Source organism: Thunnus maccoyii, chromosome 11, assembly GCF_910596095.1.
Source record: "Thunnus maccoyii chromosome 11, fThuMac1.1, whole genome shotgun sequence".
Taxonomy (NCBI): domain Eukaryota; kingdom Metazoa; phylum Chordata; class Actinopteri; order Scombriformes; family Scombridae; genus Thunnus; species Thunnus maccoyii.
This window is the reverse complement of record NC_056543.1, coordinates 19,167,184-19,188,027: the sequence shown is the minus strand read 5'-3', so window position 1 is coordinate 19,188,027 and position 20,844 is coordinate 19,167,184. Positions and strand designations below refer to the sequence as shown.

The following is a 20,844-nucleotide window of genomic DNA, read 5'->3' as shown; positions in this document are numbered from 1 at the left end:
CTGTTCTGTGTAATTACTGCTGCACAGTTTTTAGATTGAGACCAAAATGTCATTTGATATTCATCAGACAAACCCAAACACAATCCTGAGAAAGGCTTGATGTTGATAGGACTGGCCAGCTCTCTATTATAAATGCTTAAATTAATATTGATCACACCCTCTGATGAAGCTGTTGTGCCAGTGCTGTTTGACTCCATCTGCAGTGTTGTATGCTGGGCCTAAATACAAACTTTCCCTTTTTTTTTCTTTCCTTTTTTTTTCAAAATGACTTGTGGAAATTATTATTTAAATGTATAATTATACATTTCATGTGAATAGTTTTGTTCATGTAAATTCAAAAGTTGGGTAAAATCTAATATTGTTAATAAATAAATGTCAAGTAAATACCATGCTGTGCGCTCTGTTGTTTCATTTTGCACTATATATTTATTTTCATCATTTTAATGCCAGAGTCAAATGTAGGATTGTGTATTCTCTTGTAAGAATAGGCTAAAAAATCTGATTCATCCATTCACAACTGAAAATAATCTCTTATCTCTCTCAGTGGATAAACATAATCTTTACCTGTCTTGCTGTTGTTTGGACCTTACTGTTTGGCTTTCTGTTGTCATATTGCCTTCTGGGTATCCTGTTTTTGCTTCATCTGTCAAAGCACTTTGTAAACTCTGCTTTTAAATGTGCTATATCAATAAAGTTATTATTATTATTATTATTATTATTATTATTATTATTATTATTATTATCTGTATTAATTTCTTGTAGAGACAGCTGGTTGTGGTTACCCACACATAAAGCACAGACAGAAGGCGTTTTCATTTTGCTTCATCGTTTTATTTAACAAATTCTCAGTTTCATGTAGTGTAGTTTTGCTAGTTTAGATATTATTCCCCACATGTCAACTGGGTTGCAATATGTCATTGATAGAGATCAATAAACATTGTTATATCTCTCCACTTTACACGGTTAAGCAGCTTTTTATACAGCACACTCAATTTTTTGGACAGCAACAAAATGCAGCGTTACCATAGCAACAGCATCCGGCGCATTTTCCTCCTCTTGGATACACATCCTCGGCCGCGTCTGTGATTGGATGAGCTCTCTTTGGATGTCACTGGGGCAACCGAATGATGGGAATTTTAACACATGAACGGAAATGTAACCGCTGGATTTCACTGGCTGCCTGCGTGCGGCTCCCATTCAAGCGCAAGCGAGGCTCACAGAGAGCGGCGGGCAGCCATTGGGCTGTTCGCACATCCATCTGAGCTTCGGGGGGGTGGTGGGGGGGAGGAGGAGGAGGAGGAGGATCCGCACGCCTTCTGCCTCGGTACGGCAGCCGAGCGGGGACCGGCTGGTTACGCAGCGGCTGTGTTGGGTCTCCACCCGAGAGTATGGCGGCGGGGATTGCATTGGAGAGCGAGGGGGAAGCGGAGACATGCCAGAGATGGTGAAAAAGAAACAAAGAGGCGCAAGTTCTTTAATGAAGTGTCCAAATACTTTTAGTTTGCGCTGTTTTTCTGAGGCGGCGTCCGGCTTCAAAAAAACTGCGCCTGCAATTCATTCTCGGGGCCAGCCCAGCGTTTTTCCACTGCCCTCCCTCGATGGAGCAAGTTTGTTTTTTTATGATGCATAGAGAAGGGTGAGCTAAGCAGATGAAAACCCGCACGCTCCACTTCATCGGCCGATATTTTCTTCCTCCCTCTGCACGTTTTTGGACATTTGCAGTCCTCGGATGCTCGTCTAGCTGTCAGTGTCTGGCCTGCATGGGGGAATTTCTACAATGAAATCCATCTTGGGGCAGCGAGTCTTTGTGCTCTGCCATAGCTGAGCAGCGGCGAGCAAAGACTGTATTATTGACAACCCGTTCAATATGGGACACGAATGGTGAATGTGACATTTTGAGTTCATTTCAATGACGCGCGGAGATTGATACCTTTACGACTCGATTTAATCCACGATGCGCGAGTATAAAGTGGTGGTCCTGGGCAGCGGTGGGGTCGGGAAATCCGCCCTCACTGTGCAGTTTGTTACCGGGACGTTCATTGAGAAGTACGACCCCACCATAGAGGATTTTTACCGCAAGGAGATCGAGGTGGACTCCTCACCCTCGGTGCTGGAGATCCTTGACACCGCTGGTACCGAGCAGTTCGCCTCCATGCGGGACCTTTACATCAAAAACGGCCAAGGATTCATACTGGTCTACAGCCTTGTCAACCAGCAAAGCTTCCAGGACATAAAGCCGATGAGGGATCAGATCATAAGAGTGAAAAGGTTGGTGAAATGATGCACAGAAATAATATCAAAACTGTTCAATATGAATGTTAATTGTTCCTCAGACATAGAGCTGGCCTAAGAGGCCCTGTAGTTTCACGATGGGCCGAGGCCTGGTCTGAGAACTGTGCTTGAATGGAGATCTGCTGTGCATCTTCAGGACAGACTACAGAACAACACCACATGCCTGTTTCTATTTTGGTGTGCCAGTCTCACCCTCAATGCTTTGAACTCTTAAGATAGGCGAATGCCCTTGCACTGCAGTCCCAGCATCTCTAAGAGTCACTTCATCTCTTCAGTGTTTCTTCACACTTTGTAGTGTTTTTGTTGTAGGCGGTTACACCTTAGGGATGGCAGATACTAACAGGGAAACAGTGCTGATCCGTCCTGTCCATCATCTCTGTGAAGGCCAGTCTGTCATCCAGTCATAACAGGTTAGATACTGTCTGTAAATCTGCCAAGCTGCTGTTCTGTATGTCCACTGTGTGCCGGATGCTGCAACCTCTGTGAAACACCCGGCCGGGGATACCCAGGACTCAGTGCAACAGAGGTCCTCTGCAGAGAGCTTCAAAAATACTGTAGGGGTTGGGGGGGTGGGGGGGGGAGCATACCCGGCTCCTGCGGAGGAGAAGCCATGTTTTTAATTAACAAGCTGCACAAGCTCTTTAGGAGGAGCGGCACAACTGAAAGTGTGAGATTGTCTGATGTCTGAGCGCCGTAACAGAGATGATCCAGATATGAGGTCACCAGCGTGAGCCTGCTGATTGATACACGGCAGGGGTTAGCTGAGGCTGTTTGGTGATGCCGTCATGTTATTGGTGTTTTCTTAGCTCTAGGCCAATGTACTGCCCAGACATACTGTACTGTACATTCACCTGGTGACATGGCATGATGTTATAAAACCTTTAACAGACAGTGTCACAGATGCTGCTGGTTAAATCATTGGTGATTGTTCTCTGTGTGTTACAGGCGGCACGCATTGGGCTGTGTGAGTTCATCAGTCATTGTAGGTGTCAGGGAATGTGTAACAGTCAATGTAGAGCTCCAGAGAGACGAGGCTGTCCAATGAGGAAGCATTTTTAAAGCAGTGCAGCTTGCAGCTCATGTTGTTTATTAATGTAGCTTATTACTTTAGATAACAGCTCAGCATGAGGACAGAGCCGATTGCTGTTACATTCTATCACCAGAAAATGACATTTAGTCCTCATACAGATTTTGCATTTTCATTTTTGTCAGGTGCTTTTTTAGTATTTGTCACCTAATTGGATTTAGACTTTTGTCAAACACACTTAATAAACATTCATAAATCTGTGGCTCCAGATGAAATAATGAGGCCAACATGTTCCCCCATATGAGTTGAGAACAGGGAGAAGTATGTTCAGTGTGTTAATATGTGTGTGTTTATATGTTAAGATATACGTGTGTGTGCTCACACACCAGATGCGGCCTGGCTGTTGTGTGATTTCGCACTTTACACACAGTCTGTTGTTGTTCTCCAACGTCACAGCAGAATTTATTTTCTGTCGCAAAAACATCACACTTCACACGCTACTCCTACACAATAGCTAATTCCAAAGTCTATATGTCATGTGCGGTTAAAAAAAAAAAAAAAGTTGAGATTATGTTTGAATCAATGGAGTTACTTTGGAAATGTCAGGTCACGGACAGTTTTTTAAATTCAGTTATTAAGCTGTGACCCACATTCAGTATGCAGTTTTCCTTTAACAGGGTTCATTTGTGTGTGCGTGTGTGTGTGTGTGTGTGTGTGTGTGTGTGTGTGTGTGTGTGTGTGTGTGTGTGTGTGTGTGTGTGTGTGTGTGTGTGTGTGAACGTGTGAATGAGAAGCAAAATTGTAAAGCGCTAAATGCAATCCGTTTATATTTTCTTTGGTGATTCAGAGAATTTCTGTTTTTTTTTGTTTGAGGTTTAGAGACCTCAGCATCAAATCAGCAAACTTTACTTGCTACTAAACTTGCAATAAAGTACATTTCATTGAAAGATTATGTTTAAGATCAGGGAAGGCTTGCTTTACCCAACTGGAAGTATTAAAGATGAGGATAAAGCTGTTTGTACGCAGCCTTTTCTAAACCTACACACACAGTTTTATCTTATTCACAGCTTCTGTCGACAGCAGTTATATAAGGTAACAACTGTATTTGTTCCTGAGAGGTTGTAAATGTTGTGTATATGATAAACTCATATTGTACTATTACATTGATACAAATGCGTTTCCCTTTTTCAGTTGATATGCTTGCATACATGAAAATCAATTGAACTGACTGGATTGGGCACATACTGTTTGGCAACTTTGTTAATACACCCCTTAGAGATCAATACGGAACCTACATACTGTATGTAGTTCTTTTTAATCGTCATCGCTTCTTTTGCTGCCAAAAGTACAAATGATAATAAATAAACACACAAATGTGATTATAAGTTAAGTTAAATGTATACTTGTAATTTTAACATATGTAAGGATAGGGTCTCCAATTGTGTTTGGGTACCAACTAACAATTATTTTCATTATCGATTAATCCGTCAATTATTTTCTTGATTAATCGATTAGTTTGATCTATAAAATGGTGAAACATTTCAATCACTGTTTCACAAAGCCCAAGATAACATCCTCAAATGCCTTGTTTTGACCAACAGTCCACAACCCAAAGATATTCAGTTTACTATCATAGAAGACTGAAGAAACCAGAAAATATTCACATTTGAGAAGCTGGAATCAGGGAATTTTGACATTATTTCTTTAAAAAAAATCACTTTAAACAATTAATCAATTATCAAAATAGTTGCTGATTAATTTAGTAGTTGACAGCTAATCGACTAATCATTGCAGCTCTAATACCAACCTACTTGTATCTGTAACACCAATGATGTATTGACAACTGTAATGTTAACAAAAGTTGGCACTGAATGCTTTGTCTTGGTCTCTGTCTTGTTTATTTGTTCTTTGATCTGATATTGGTTGATTTAAATAATAATTTAATAATAATCTTAATATTGTATTTTAAATGCAACATTGTATGGTTGTTTGTGTAAGTCAACATACTGTATGTATTCAAGAACTTTGGCTTATTTGTTAAACGTAAAAAAAAGGTTCTACACTATAGATACTAGTTAACATCCCACCACACACATATTCACATATTTGCACCACTATTGAACATTTTTGAATGATACACAACATTAGATATATGCACAGGCTCAGGAACGTTCCCTGGGGTAAGTTGAAAGGCATTTTGGGAAATCACTAAAATCAATAACTGTAGTAGAGGAAGACATGACAGGTTGAGTAATCGAAAAAATCGGAGACATCAAAAAAGCACAGTTCATCACAAACAACCCCTTGTATTCACCACTCAGACCGATGAAAGAAAGTGATGTTAACAGTTGAAAAATGGTGAAATTTTCCTTTATAACCCTCAAGCAAAAGATAGGTGTCCGATTGTGATTAACTTCTGTCTTCAGGAAATGTGACTGCGTTGTATAAAACTGCTGCAGCCATACTGGTCCTGTATATTACACTGTTGTCACTGCTTCTCTTGCCTGCCTGTCCCTCCATGCTGCCAAAATGTTGGCGACCCGTCATGACCATATCGGCATTCGCTCAGGTCAGAGGCGCTGCTGTGTGTCGCTCTCACTCTGAACCCTGTCAGCATCTATCAGTACCTGCTGTTAGTGACACAGGCAGGCTTTAGCTCAGAGGCCACGGGTGCACATGATTATACCCTGGCCTGGCTATGTCCGTGGGGGACCTCATCACTCCTCACTTCCGCTGCAGTTAACTATACACCAGGGATGTATTGTGATTGGTGGCTTCACAGGATAGTGAAGAAGAAGGAGGTGAAATAGGGTACCATGATAAACCGTGCTGTTTGCACTGCAGTGATTTGTAGTTGCAGGTGTTTCAGGTGCATGTTTCTATGGATTAATTTAGAAAACAGTTATGGCTTAGACGAACCCTAACTGTAGCTCTTTGTGTAAATACTAGTAATTCAAGCTGCATGTCTACTCACTCTCTTCGACATTGTACCAAGGGGTACAAACTGTAGAGTTACCATAACAGGACTTGTTCATGTCGTGCCAACTGGTTGAAAGGCTCAAGATCAATAAATGGAAGAGCAGCATGTCTCCCAGTTCTCCCAGAAAGATCCTCTTTCATTTGTGTCTTTGTCTGTTGTGAAAACTGGGCAAAAGAACTGTGCTTAAGTTGAGTGACGATTACTCAACGGTTAACGGTGTTAAAGGCCTTACACAGTGGATGGTTGTACAAGTGAAAAGTTTCAAATAACCAACAAGTTGTTTCTGCTGTTTTGGGAGTTACCACATTAGAGTGTTTTGCCAGATAAAGCCTCCCATATCAAATTCAGGGTAAAACTAAATGTTAGACGTTACTATCCGATTTCATGAGGAGTTATTCTGGAAATAAATCAAACTGCTTCTGTTTTTAGTGAAATGGGATGAGCTAACATCATTTTATGTCAAGTTAGTTATACTTTGGTGAAATGAGCAGCATAAATACTCAGCTAAGCCAGGTTCATCATCCAGTAGCACAAAATTGAGCCACCTCCTCTAAACATAGCAAGCCTTTTTGAGTGAATGTTGTGGACTCGGAGAAAACAACAGTGGTCACAGGTTGACCTTCCCAATCATAGACTTGCATACAAGAATAAAGTGCTAAATTTCGGGTCATCAATTACGATATCAACATTTTACAAATATAAATACAACATGGATATGTAAATACAGTTCAACAACCTTATGTGAACAACGTAGCTGACAATGTCATCATAAACAAAACAAAATTGGCATAGTTAGCCAAGGTCGGCAGCATCGTGAAACATTGTCACAACCCTCATCATCATCATCATCACCACCGTCACCATCACTACTATCTACCCCCCTGGCCTGAGTTCAGAAGGGAAATGGCGGTGGGAATGAATAGTGTTTGTGCTTGTATCTGTTGCTCTTTACAGGGGGAACTCTGAACCAGGAGCCAGAGGGTAGGATCTGAAACTCAAAGTGAAGGGGGTAAGCACTGACTGATAGGATGTATTTAGCCTTCCGCACTACCTGTCTGTTATACAGGTCAGTGAGGTTACTTTGCTGGATACCTAGGATTTTACTGCTGACTTTCACTATTTTGGAAAGAGTGGTTTCGGCCTTGATGCTGAGATGCCATACTAGCAGATTACAGAAAATGTTAATACAGACTCAATGCAGGATTTGTAAAAAAGGGACATGAGGGTCTTATCAACATGGAACCTTGACGGTTTATGAAGGCAGGACAGTTGTTGCTGGCCCTTTTTGCAAAGCATCTCTGTGTTGGAGTTAAAATTTAGCTTATTGTCAATCAGACTGCCAAGGTACTTGTAGGTTTCTACAACTTCTACCACCTGCCCCTTGATGGTAGTGCTCTGAGGAAAAGAGGGCTTGCACCTGAAATCAATTAGCATGTCCTTCGTCTTTGCCACATTTAGTTGCAGGAACAGCCTATCACACCAGTGTACAAAATCATCTACAACAGGACCATGATCATTTTCATCAGCTTACTCCCTGAGTTCTGTCAGTTGAAAAGTCAAGAATCCAGCCCACCATGTTAAAATCAAGGTCAAAGTTTTTTTAAGAGCTTGTCTAATAAAATGTGGGATTAAATTAAGCGGATGAAAAATCAACAAATATAATCCTAGCATGTGTTTTACTACCTTCAAGGTGCAGGATTAGCAGTGGCATCCTCTACCCCTCGCTTAGCCCTATAAGCAAACTGTAGCAGGTCAAAAAGATTCTCTGTTTTTCTAAGGCTTCTTTTTTCAGCAGTTTTTCAAAACACTTCATGACTAAGGAGGTCACTGGCCTGAAGTCATTTACTAATTTTGGGTGATTGTGTTTGGCTACTGGGATATCTGTAGACTGTTTCCAAATTTTTGGCACTCTGTTGATTGAGGGACAACTGGAAAATGTTGGGACCTAGTTGCTCTGCACAGGATATGAGCAGGTGTCTGCCTATATTGTCAGGCCCGGGGCTTTTCCTAGCTCTGGAGTGTTTAAACATATTGACCACAGCACGTTCATCAAAAGGGATGCCACCACTGTCGGATAGGTTGGTTTTCTGCTCTAGAATGACTTTCCTGAAATTGGAGGTGTCTTACCTCAGGTAAAACTCACTGAACTCTTGTGCAAGCTGTTTTTCACATCTGAAACCCTTCAGTACAACCTTAGAGTTCCTTTTGCTCCTTGTGCCAACAATAGTTTTCATACCGTCCAAGGCAGAACCTAAACTGTTGTTCCTAAGCTCCCTCTCTGTCTTTTCTTTGTAACTGCTTTGTACGCCTTATTTCAAATTTCATTTCCCTTTTCAACCTGTTCATTCAGAGAGGTTGCCCTCCCAAAATGCACACGTCTTTCGACGTCAAGTGATTTTGTCACCCATGGCTTACTATTTAGGTACACCTTCACAATCTTATCAGGGATTACATTGTCCACACAGCAGGAAACGTAACAGTTGACAACATCAGTAAGATTATCAATGTCAGAACAGGACTCCTTAAACATACCACAGTCTGCACAGTCGTAACAGCTGTGTAGACTCAGGATAGAATAATCAGTCTAGTTCTTAGTCCATTTGATGAGGTTTTTGATGGTTTTTTCCCCTCCTCAGGGCAGCGTGATACGACAGGATGAGCTGGACACTTTTGTAGTCAGCCTGACCCAGCGGCGAAGGGGTAGAGCTTGTACATTCCTTTGACAGAACCGCAACACAGGTCCACCATCTTGTTGTGTCTCGTCAGGCAGGTAACATATTGATGAAAGTCTCTAAAAGTCTTTTTCAAACAACAGTGATTAAGGACTAGGCAAGGACTAAATTTGGAGCACCGGGAGATATAGATTGCCGTCTTTGGGTTATGGTATAGATTCCAAGGCTTTATCCAAGTTTGCTCTTGGGTGAATGTATACAACTGTATACATGTATCTATAAAACAAATATTTGAGGAAACTTGCACAGAGACACAGACAACAGTTCAACATCTTTATGCACAGTCTTTCTCTGACAAGAACATTTTTTGCAATATCGTTGATTCAGGTAAAGGCAACCCCTCCACCTTGCGACATGTCAGTCACACCTGCATCTCAGTCGAGGCACACCAAACTCGTCAATGACCACTTCTTTGTCCAAATATCTGTCCGAAAGCCATGTCTCTGAAATCGTACATGGGCTTGCAACTCGTCATTTTTATTTCGGAGAGACTGCGTGTTTGATAGAATGATGGAAGGCAGGGGAATACAGGAGAGAGATTGTTTTCTTAGTCTTTGTTGTCCTCCACCACGCTTATCTCGCTTCCCGGTCTTCTTGGCTCCCCTTTTCCACTGGATTGATCTGCAGAACAGTTGAGATTGGGGAAGATTAGATCCGAGTGAGGGTTGCTGACCCGAAGGTTACTCCACTGCAGGAGAAAATCTATGCTGTATTGGTTGTACGTTGGGTTGGGCAACTTATTCAGAGTTTCCACGAGGTGGAACACTGTTCACGGTAAAAACAAAGCTGTCAAATCCATGTTTTTTTGTTACTTCTCACGCATTGATCTCTCAGGCCATTGCATTCAGTGAATAAAAATAAGCAAACAAACAAGCAAACACAAAGCCAGTCGTGACATGCTGCCAATTACTGCATGAGTGTGCGCCTTCTGAGGAGTGAAACGATAAATTTATCCATACATGCAGAAGTAAGTTGTCCATTATCAAGTATTAACAACAAACTAAAACATTGCTGTATATTAGTTTAATGTAATTTCTTAAGCAACATGTAGAGATTGATGTAGAGTAATCATTTCATCAGACGTCAAAGGAGAAGCTGTCTGAGTCACTGAGGCTATATTCTGTGGTTGTAAAGCATATGAATGAGTCTGTGAACTATTAAAAGCTTATTCCTCTCCTTTCTTACCACTATTCTATTGAAAGGCAATCTGAACAAATTTCCATTTCAGTGGCACTTTGCGCTTCGGTCTTGTAAGAAGAGGAATCTGTCTCAGACGGAATAATTACCCCCAGGGAGCTCGTAGTGTGCTTTATCATTGATGTACAACATCAGATCCAAGGATGAGGAGCCTTTACAGTCTGTCAAGTTCACTACTCATTTATTTTCCACAGTTTGACATTTCTTGGCCAGCGTCTCTATCATCTGTGAATAGCATCAGATTTAGAAGGAAATGGGAAAAGAGAATTAGTTTTTACAACCTTGGGAGAATCCAATAGAGACTTTTTGAGTGTGTATGACTATCCCTGATATTGTCTTTTTTCTAATCATTCATTCTTTTTATCTTTTTATGCTTGTCATGGGGTTACAGAAGACAATCCAGCAATCTTTTCTTGATTAAATCTGTCTTTACCCTGATGTTGGAGCCAAAAGAGATGAGCTTATTGCCACTCTGACTCAGCTGAATTCTCTCCACTGACTAAATTGAAGACCCTCCTCAAAAGCCTGTTTCCTCCCTCGTCTTGACCGTTGATGGTCAGAGCCAAATCCTGAGACTCTTGGGCCCTTGGGTTCCACCGTCCGTCAGCGAGGCCTATGTGAGTTGATGCATCATGCATTATAGATAAGGTGTGTCTGGGAATGGGTGTTTGCAGTCCGAGTGCTCCATTGTGGGGCGCTGTCAGGCTCGGAAGCTGAAGGCTAAAGCATGACATGTTGTTTGAGCTGCCTGTGTCATAGCGTGAGCACAATCAGGCTTTGTTATTCATTTATCTTAAACCGTGTAAACCACTCTGTATGTTGTCTGTGTTACGGACAAGCCCCGTGTCCTTGCAAAAGCCACTATCGGGGGGGCCAGACACAGTGCGGCCGACACCCTTCACGCTGAGGCCCAGGGAGCTTCGGTATCCGTGGCAGCCACCGTCTCACACCTCCTGGGAGTGCCGGTTTCCTCCTCTGTTATTATGACTATATATAGACCCTTCTTCTTTGGTACCAGATGTCTTTGTGCTGTGTTCCTGTAATGATGAGTCCCAAAAGAGCTACATAACCTGCATACAGCTGACCAAGCCAAATCCTCTATTATGGTTAAGAGGAAAAATACACAGCACGCTCATGTGTTTGTTATGACTGACTTGAATTTCTATAACTATTCCTATTACACTGATAATTATATGTGGTTTCTTTCACTTGATATCTGAGGTTTGATATGCAGGAAGCTCTGACAATAAACGCAGTTAGATTCACTGTTGTTCACGTCATGTCTTAAGTATTGTTCAGGTGTTACGGCAAAGATCAGAGTGGATAATTTGATAGTGATGATAATGATGACAGTAATTACTGTTATTCATTGATAATTGTGATAATTTGCTTTTATTTCTCGTTTTAGGAGCTTGAATCCTTACACTTATCATTACAGCTTATTCTAACCATCCATTATTTTTTTCCGGAGTAAATAACATTCAGGGCAAGAAAGTGAGAGCAGGTATGAAACAGCATGTGATGGTAGATAATATGTAAGATAGTTGGTCCGCCACAGGCCTCCTTGAGAGATTTAGAGTGTGGGGATTTGAGCTAAAACCACAGCCTGGAGCCTAAAAGAAACACCCAAATGGCACCATTACCCCAAGTAAATGCTGCACCCCTTGTGGCTTCTCCTAAATTGGTGCAGCCATAAAAGTAAAGGTTTTGTCTTTCAATCTGCACACCCACAGCTATGTTTAGGGTTCGTTTTTTTTCGTTGAAGGTAGAGAGGGAATTTAACAGCGTTGCTGTTTTTATTGACACTAGGACTGTAGGAAGTGAGACCTGGGCACTGGATGTTAAAGTTCGGAAGCATAAGCTGCACTTTCTCATACAAGTTCCCTCCGGGCTTGTAGAGCACTATCACACTCTCTGTTACACACTGACCGACCAACCTCTGAGATTGTCTCTTGAATCCTGGTAGTTCCTCTCCGCTGGCGAGCCGATCCTGGGAACAGGATAGCTCAGATTAAAGTTCACTCTGGATAATGTATTCATGAGTAGATCAAAGTCGGCTCCCTATTCTGAGCAAGTTTAAGCTTATTTAACGCTGAAACCTGCAGCCCCTGGCCTCTCAGAGATGCTCAGACTGCCTGACTTGGAAAAGTATTACAGCTGCTACCTCTGCATCCTCTCTGTATCTCCAGCGTTAGTCATTTCCTTGTATACCTGTTACCATAGCGATCAGGGATGAGCATGATTTTCTTTCTGTAAATAATTTAGGAGCATGTATATTTCATAGAGCGAGGGCAGCATTTGAAGACCCTAATGATGTTGATGGGTGTTCGGGTGCATGATACTAGTTAGATGTTGCTACTCTGTCGTGAATAGTGACATTTAAACGATGGGTCTAACAGATGGAAAGCGCTTCCTCGCTATCCTCACATACAGATAAAGATGAAAGTAATAACCTGTTGTTTACCAAAGGATGTGAATACGTATGATCTGCTATCTCTCTGTTGTCTCTGATGTTTTTCTTCTGATGTGTACAAAATGCCTCAGAGGCCCACCGTGTTCCCCAGTATCAAAACCGATGTAGCAATTATTGGTGAAACTGCGTCAGACCTGGTCCTTTGAATAATTATTGTGCAGTAGCCTATTTAATATGACTGACCATCTCCTCTGGCTGTCCGCTAAGTAGTCCGCTTCCACAGTGACATATTGTGCTCCAGCAACATGGCACTGAGTTCAGAGCTCAAAGGATTATGGCCACTTCCTACCCTCAGAGGTCAAGGCTGTACTGCCCATTTTCTGATCTGTTCTGGGTCAGGCGTTAGACGTGTAAGATACTTACACAAGGCAGGGTGGGCGGCGTGGAGGTTTGGTGGTTTTTGCCTCGTAGCAACAAGGTCCTGCCTCGATTCAATATGTGAAAAGCTTGCATATTTCTGGCTGCCTCCCACAGTTAAAGACCATGTGTATACAAAAGTAAACCAGAGTACATTTTTAAAAACATATCTTTTTATTTCTATTTTGGCTCCCCACCCACAATGAGTCTGTATTTTGCACCCAACTGAGCGTTTTGAAACAATTTGGCCAAGTGGGTGATCTTGAGAAGGCTTATTTTGTAGACTAGAGTAGTGGGGGGCAACCGAGCTCTTTAAAATCAACTGACATACTGAAAGATTGTCAACCTTTGCTAACATTCCTAGCTCCAACTCTCTTTTGTAATCACCTTTCCTTAAGTCTCATTTTTGGTTTTTTTACAGATCTGCCTTGAAAAACACCTGCATTCTTTTACTAAAACATTTCTGTTTAACCTGATTTTTGGTCAGATGCTTTGTCCTCATACCTACAAAAACATTTAATTCCTGCTATTGTTAACTGCATGTTAACAAAGTACAATTACAATAAGATAAGGGCCCAACCAATAAATCAGCCAGGCCATGTATCTGCCAATCTCAGCTCCTATTGGTATCAGTGTACATGTCAGACAAAAAAATAAGACAGGAAATTGAAGTACAGAAATGCCAAAGATATGTTTGTCCACCACACAGAAGTGCTGAATTTATTTTAGCAACATTGTTCAGTTGCTATCGCTAAAAAACTAATCTAAGGGAACCTTATCAGTAATATTTATTTATGTTATGGGTTGTGTAAAGAAAATTAATATCAGCCATGTATCACCTTCTGATATTTTTTTTAACCTCTCAAATATTGTATATCAATATTGGCATCAACCTCAAAAATCCTGTATCAGTCGGGCTATAATGACGACTCAGAAAATATTATCTGTAATAGAAAGTGAAGCCAGAAGGTGATGAGAAACCACAAATGAACTGCTGATTGTATTTTTATAAAGATTTTTGTATTATTGCATATTTAAATCTGAGTATACCAGTTTTTTTATCATTCAAATTCCAAAAGGTTTTTTTTTTGTCTTTACAAAAATAGAGTTTTCCTGTTTTATATGTTTGTACAGTGTTGTCTTTGAAGTCATTTTCTGTTTCTGATGTGTGATGACAGAACTAGTACAAACTCGTGATTTGAAAGTTGAGGCCTCAAAGCTGAAGTCGAGGAATTACTGGAAGCCCCAGTTAACAGTCAGCATTTGTCTGTCAATCAAATCACTATTTTACACTCAAAACAGAACCAGAGACGTGTCTGTGTTTATTTTTATAGTGAAACACTGACTTTAAAGCAATCAGTCACAGAGAGAGGAGATGACAGTTTACTTGTAAGGAAATGAGCAGCATAAACCTCGAGGGAGAGATACAGATGACAAATTAGTACTTTAAGTTTACATAAATTAAATTGCCTTGCGTTGGTAAGACTATAAGAGGGAAAAAGAAGATAGTGTTTTGTTTTGTTTTTCTTCTTTTTTTTGGCATTTCAGTATGGAATGCCAAAACCATCAGAAAACAATAAGTGTGGTCAGAAAATGTCTAATATTTTAACCATGATTTCATATTTATTCTCATTAGTGTGTAATTGGTCGCACACAGACAAATTATGTAGATAATGGAAGGGCTGGAAGAAAAATCTTATCATTTATCATTGCTCCATATAATTTTGGTTTATTAAATTAAATAAAATAATAATAATTAAATAAATTGGGTTTATATATTTTTGATATGTAAATGAACAATGCTTCAATGATGTTAAAGTCTATCAATTTGATAACAAAAATTTGACTTTTTATTACCTGATTTTGAACCCTTGGAGATAATGGTGGATAATTGTTACAGTATTTATTTTGTCTATATTGCTTTCCCAAGTTCAGGATGCTTCCCCACCTTTTGCTCCTTACTGCCTGGTCAGGCTGTTACCCACCGTGACACTGAACAGGAAGAAGCAGGTCAAGAAAATGAATAAATGAGGCAGGGTTGTCCATTGTTTCCCCCAAAAGAAAGACTGTTGGATGGCCTGATGAAATTTAGGGATTATAGATAATTAAATAATGACTTCATGTAAAGAATTTTCATGTGCGAGGAGTGAAATTTTTATTTAATGATGCAATTAAAGCCTTGGTGGCATTAGGCTTGCACCAAGTCCTGAACGGGTAATTGCCTTTCTTTTTAAGCTGCACAGTAAGTTCACTGATTGCTTCGACACAGTTCCTTAGCATACGTTTTTGCTAAGTATCTCTTATTCGTGTGTGTGTGTGTGTGCGTGTCTTCCCCTGACAACCTGATGTGGGTCTGTGTCTGTTCTCAGGTACGAGAAGGTTCCTGTGATTCTGGTGGGGAACAAGGTGGACCTGGAGAGCGAGAGGGAGGTGTCGTCCAGCGAAGGCCAGGCCCTGGCCGAGGAGTGGGGCTGCCCTTTCATGGAGACCTCGGCTAAGAGCAAAACCATGGTAGACGAACTGTTCGCTGAGATTGTTCGGCAGATGGACTACGCTGCCCAGCCAGACAAGGATGACCCCTGCTGCTCTTCTTGCAATATACAATAGCCCCCGGGGCCTCCAGCAACAGGCCAGGCAAAAAGTCTACTTAGAGGAAGTTACTTCGACTTGCAGCAACAGAGATACACCCTTAGACACAATCTCACACACACACACACACACACACACACACGCACATGGCAGTTAAATGGAAGATAAATTCATGGTTGAACGCGATGGATTTTAACTCTACGAAGCATAAAAATCAGCAGTGACATAATAATTATGACATGTGAGTAATGAGTACATTTTGAATGAAGAACGCCAGGAATTTGCCGCAAGAGAAATTTGACAAGTGACAAAAAGGAACATGCCCTCGCCTTATGTTACTTTCTTTTGTTTGTTTCTATCTTTTCAGTTGTGGGGGGAAAAAATCTCATCATCAGCAAAGAGTTACAGATCAGGATCCTTACTGCTTAGATTGTTCTGCCATGGCAAATGAGTTCTTACAAAATGTTTTCTTCTGTTTTGTTTGTATTTCACACAGAACACCAAGATGCTTTTTTTTTTTGTTACTCGGTTTCAAGTAGCTACTGTACGCAAACCTGATAACAGATTTCTGGGATCCAGTTGTCTCAAAACATGGAGGAGTATTTGATTTATGTACAAAATTTCTCCGAGCTTATTTTGTGCAGTAGTTGTTGGGAGGTTTTTTCTACTCATCACAGGGCTGAACCAAAGAGGTGACCTGAAAGCACCTCCATTTTCGTATATATATATTTTTCTTTCCCAGTCGTTTAAAGAAATGGAGAGAAAATGGTGGATAAGTCAGTGTCTTTCTTGAAATATTGGTGCAGTCATCTCTTTTCCTATTTTCTCACTTTGAGATATAATAGTAAACCTAGCAGAGTCTTTCACATATCGTGTGATGTTTTGTTTTCCTCTCCGGGAGACTATGACAGCAGATTGCTGAGTAGTAATACAACTAACTGCTTCACCCTGATGGGACAAAGAGTTCATCTTTCAGTGTTTGAATATCTCTACAGACGATCTCCCTAAACTCTATTGCAGGAATGGGTGACATTTAAAGTGAAGATGCCAACATTTGTCATACTTTACTTTTTTTTCCTCTCTCTCTTTCTCCTCCGGTATTGATATGAAATGGGGTGCTCAAGAGTTCCAACATCCTGATCTCATTCTTTTCGTGCTCAGAGTACTCAAATTCATAGTAACAAATAGTAACAATGACGGCGATGATAATGAGAATAACTAAAAGTAGTGTAAATATTTTGTATTGAAAGTGCCAGCTCCTACAAAGACACTGACTCAACACATGTGGAATTGTCAACTGTATGCATGGCTAGTAAACAACAAAAAAAAGGACTTTCATTGTTTGAGATTACTATAGGCTGTGGAAATGTGCAAACCAAACACATACACGTCTGGATCTGGACACTGTCTCTCAACTGTACATCTTTGTTGCCACGGGAACCAGACTCTTCCCCGTGTGACCATTTTCATTGTTGATTTTATATTTTTTTATGTGACCATTTACTCTTTATTCCCTCTCTGAATGGTGACACTGTTACATTTGACACCTAAACAATAAAAGTGCGTTCAACACTCGACTGAAGTGTCAGTGAAACCAATTGAATGGATTGGCGCTCTATAAGGAGTGCTGCTTTTATGTGGTAGATTTCTTTTGTAATCTAATTGCTTCTTTTTTTTACTTATAATGCTGCATAATAACTGTGTTAACATTTTTTCCACATTTCACAGAAGTCTTTTCCTCTAAAAGGGTTTGATGAGAATATATCTCAAACACTCTGACACCACCTGGTTTCCTTCCATCATCTGAAAAAGCAGCAATGTTGAGATGCTGCACACAAGGAAGACCTTCTTCTGTTTGATGCTGTGGTGCCTCCCTTGGTCTCATATCGTACAGGTGGCTAATCCCCATCCAGTCTTATACATCTGCTTGGGAGGAATCCCCTGGTAGTCAATACTGCTGGGTGCTGTGTGCTTCCTCCTGTTTGGTAGAAATCATTCTGAGCAGAGCTGTACCACCCAGAAGACTGCTCTGAGGATCTCCCAGCTTCATTTGCATCTCAGCAAAATCTCTTCCGCTCTCTCTCCAAGCTGACTGTGTGATAGCTGTTGAAACTTACTTCATTTTAAACTCAAATTTTTTCCATTTCCCCCTCTATAGCCTGGTGTCAGACCTCCGAATTGCTTCCCACATTGCAGATTTGTTCAGTGATTCATATGGAATCAATCAGAATGTAGCAGATGTGATTAGGAATAGGCATGTCATCTCCCTACACAGCTGAATATCTACCTAGCTACAACCATGATTAATACCAACAGAGAAACTGCGACAAACATAGATGAGATTGAAGCAGCTGTACAAGTTGTAACTCCACTTACAGATTTAAATTTACATATTTTGTACATACTAAATGTGAAACATTAACTGCACTTAGAAATCACTTCTGCAGTTTCCATGTCAACTAAAAAGGATGTTTATGAGACCAATGTGTCTCTCACTACTGATTGGTTAGGAAAAAATAAAACCAAGTGACCCTCCAACAAGAAATTGGCTAACATGAGCACATCAGGCTGAATGAGGTGAAACGAAATGTCAATTTAGCAATTTAGTGTCATTATCAGGCTATTTAGGCCACTTAAGTCCCCAATTGTGTCTCAACTCAGTCTTGACAGGATGTGATAAAGCCCCCAACAGAACCTACATCAGTCATCACAGTGAATACAAACCCTAACCTTTGCTGTTACCTACCTACAGAAGCTACTGCAGCTTCAGTAGTTTTGGCTAGCAGTTGCTTCTTGTCCACAGTCCCAATCTCCTTCTGCATTCAAGTCATGGAGAGCAGGAAGAGATACCACTTGGCCGCCTCAAAGAGTTGCAGGACAGTCATTGAGGATAAGTGAGGAGGGCTACCTCTTGGGCCAGGTAGCACCGTCTTCCTCACAACACAAAGCGCATTGGTGTTTTGCAGGAAAGTCACACTCAAGCAAAATGTTCAAATTTAGTCACTGCTCCTTGTGAATCATTCCAGCAAGACTACTGGGATCAAATGGCATGTGTTTTTGTGTTTTTTTCCAGACCAGCCTGGTCTGAATATGTCAGTACCTTTGTCACTGAAGATGGCTAGTTCTAGCCTGGCAAAACAGTCACTGACATTTCTGCATGTTTGTCCTCCTTCTTTTCAGTTGCACAAGCAGGAGAGGTCTTTGTGTTCGGATTTCACTCCACAGAAACTGCTGTGTTTCACAGTTTTAATCAACTATGCTTCAGATCTCTTGTTCGGGATCTCAGGAAACGGGCAATACCCTGTCAAAAACTTGTGAAAGATAAAACAACTGTTAGCATTCAGCGACTACAGCTGCCTCGAGGTGCAAGGGAGATGCAAAGTAACAGTTGTTTTATCTCACCTAAAATGACAATCTGCTCACATTTTAGTACCATAGGATACCCATTTAGCTTAGAAGAGTGGCAGAAAACCCTGGTTCATATTTTCAAAAGGACAGATAAAGACAGAAGTTGTCTGAAAAAATAGATTATAACAGTAAGGCAGAGGCTAGTGGAGGAGAGGCCAGCTTGGAAAAGGGGATGAGACAACTTTGACACAGAAACATGACTTTAGTATAATTTCTGTCAACAGCTCATTTTCAGTTGTTTACAGTTCATGCATTTTGGACTAAGAAAAAGGGTTTCGTCTACAGACTTTATCTGTCCTGTGTCTGGTTTAAGACATTGTACTAGACAGTTTGTTTGCTTTTTATATTTGCTGTTTTAACCTGAGTATGGTATGGGTATGTCTCCAGTGTCTTTCCTCCTCCTCAGTAATTTCAATGGGCCTGATGTTTTGTAGCTGAGCAGCACACAGACCTGTCACGAAGCCTCAATACAAAAAAGAATAAAATTATTAAGACAGTGCTTTTTACACTTTACCTATGAAATTGCTTTGTCAAACACAGAGAGCATGAGAGTGACAAAGTTATCACGATTCATCCTGAATTATCATAAAGCACATAATGTTTAGTATAACTGAATTACTGATAAGGATAGTGATTGTGCAAAGAGACAACATGGCTTACATGGAGGTTCTTCTTAAAATATGACGGTGATATGGTGAATATTTAAATACTTAAGTATTCATATACTGTAAATACTCTACCTAACCTGAAGAGAGAATCAAGCTTTATTTGAGACAGACTGTTATTAGAGAAATAAGCAAGTGCAAGAAATACAAGAACCTGTTAGTGCACAATAATAAAATAAAGTATATACATATATATACATATGTATTTTTTAATAAATCCTTGGCGGCATGGATTTAAAGTAGTGTCAAAGAGGACAAGAACCAAAAATTGAATTTGAAGATGACATGGTTTTAAAAAAGACCAGCTCCTCTACAGTATGTTTCGGCTCCGCTTCCTCTTCGTTTTGCCTCCCAACTCATTTTAGATATTTTTTTCGATCACTGATGCAGAGTGGAAGAGATCTGTTGGGGGAATCACGATTTAATAGATCTTGGGAAGTGTGTCCCAGCTGCTCCTCGATATCCACCTTCAGCCACCTGATGCTGCAGCTCTTCTGTATGTGAGCTAGTAAAGAGAGAGCCTGCTTTCCCTTTGTGGTCTGTTTGTGCTGTCTAGCTTGCTGAGGTGCTTTATCCACCTTGATGAGACAGGCCAGAGGGCTGAAGGACCTGAAGATGAGGTCTCAGTGGGGTTCATTAGGAACCAGACTCCCCTTGGCATCACTCACTCTTCAGCAGCATCATTAGTGTTTCTGGTAACATATAGTCAAACATGGTACAATGTCCTTCTTGTCTGGTGAAAGCAATTTAATGAGAATGAATTACAGAATGGTTTACATGAGTCAGCCTAATAGTTGTTGTGCAGCTTATGAGTTTCTTTTAAAATGTCTTTGTGCACTCCAGCTCCCCTTTCCTCAAGTCCCTGCAAAGTTGAATCAAGAATGACTTTCAATGAATCCTAGGCAGCATCATGAGGATGCTGGATCTCAGTGGGGAACAGACAGGGAAAGAAAAATAAAATCAGCTTGAAAACAACCCCCTGAGTTTCGCAATGTAGGTGTATGAATTAAATAGACGCTGACTCATTGTTACCTGTTCTCAGCCCTCTACGCCAGGGGCTCAGAGGCACAGACATTGCAGCTGTGACACAGCACACTGTGTTTGTTTCCGGCTGAGATCCTCTA

The 20,844-nt window shown here is 40.8% G+C and overlaps 1 protein-coding gene across 1 annotated transcript; it reads left to right on the top strand.

The window, feature by feature from the left end:
- Positions 1-890: 890 nt before the first annotated feature.
- LOC121907477 (ras-related protein Rap-2a) lies at positions 891-17,224 on the top strand. Its single transcript, XM_042427070.1, has 2 exons — positions 891-2,268; positions 15,428-17,224. The coding sequence occupies exons 1-2, from the start codon at positions 1,955-1,957 to the stop codon at positions 15,663-15,665; spliced, it is 552 nt and encodes a 183-aa protein (XP_042283004.1). The 5' UTR covers positions 891-1,954; the 3' UTR covers positions 15,666-17,224.
- The last annotated feature ends 3,620 nt before the right edge of the window (positions 17,225-20,844 follow it).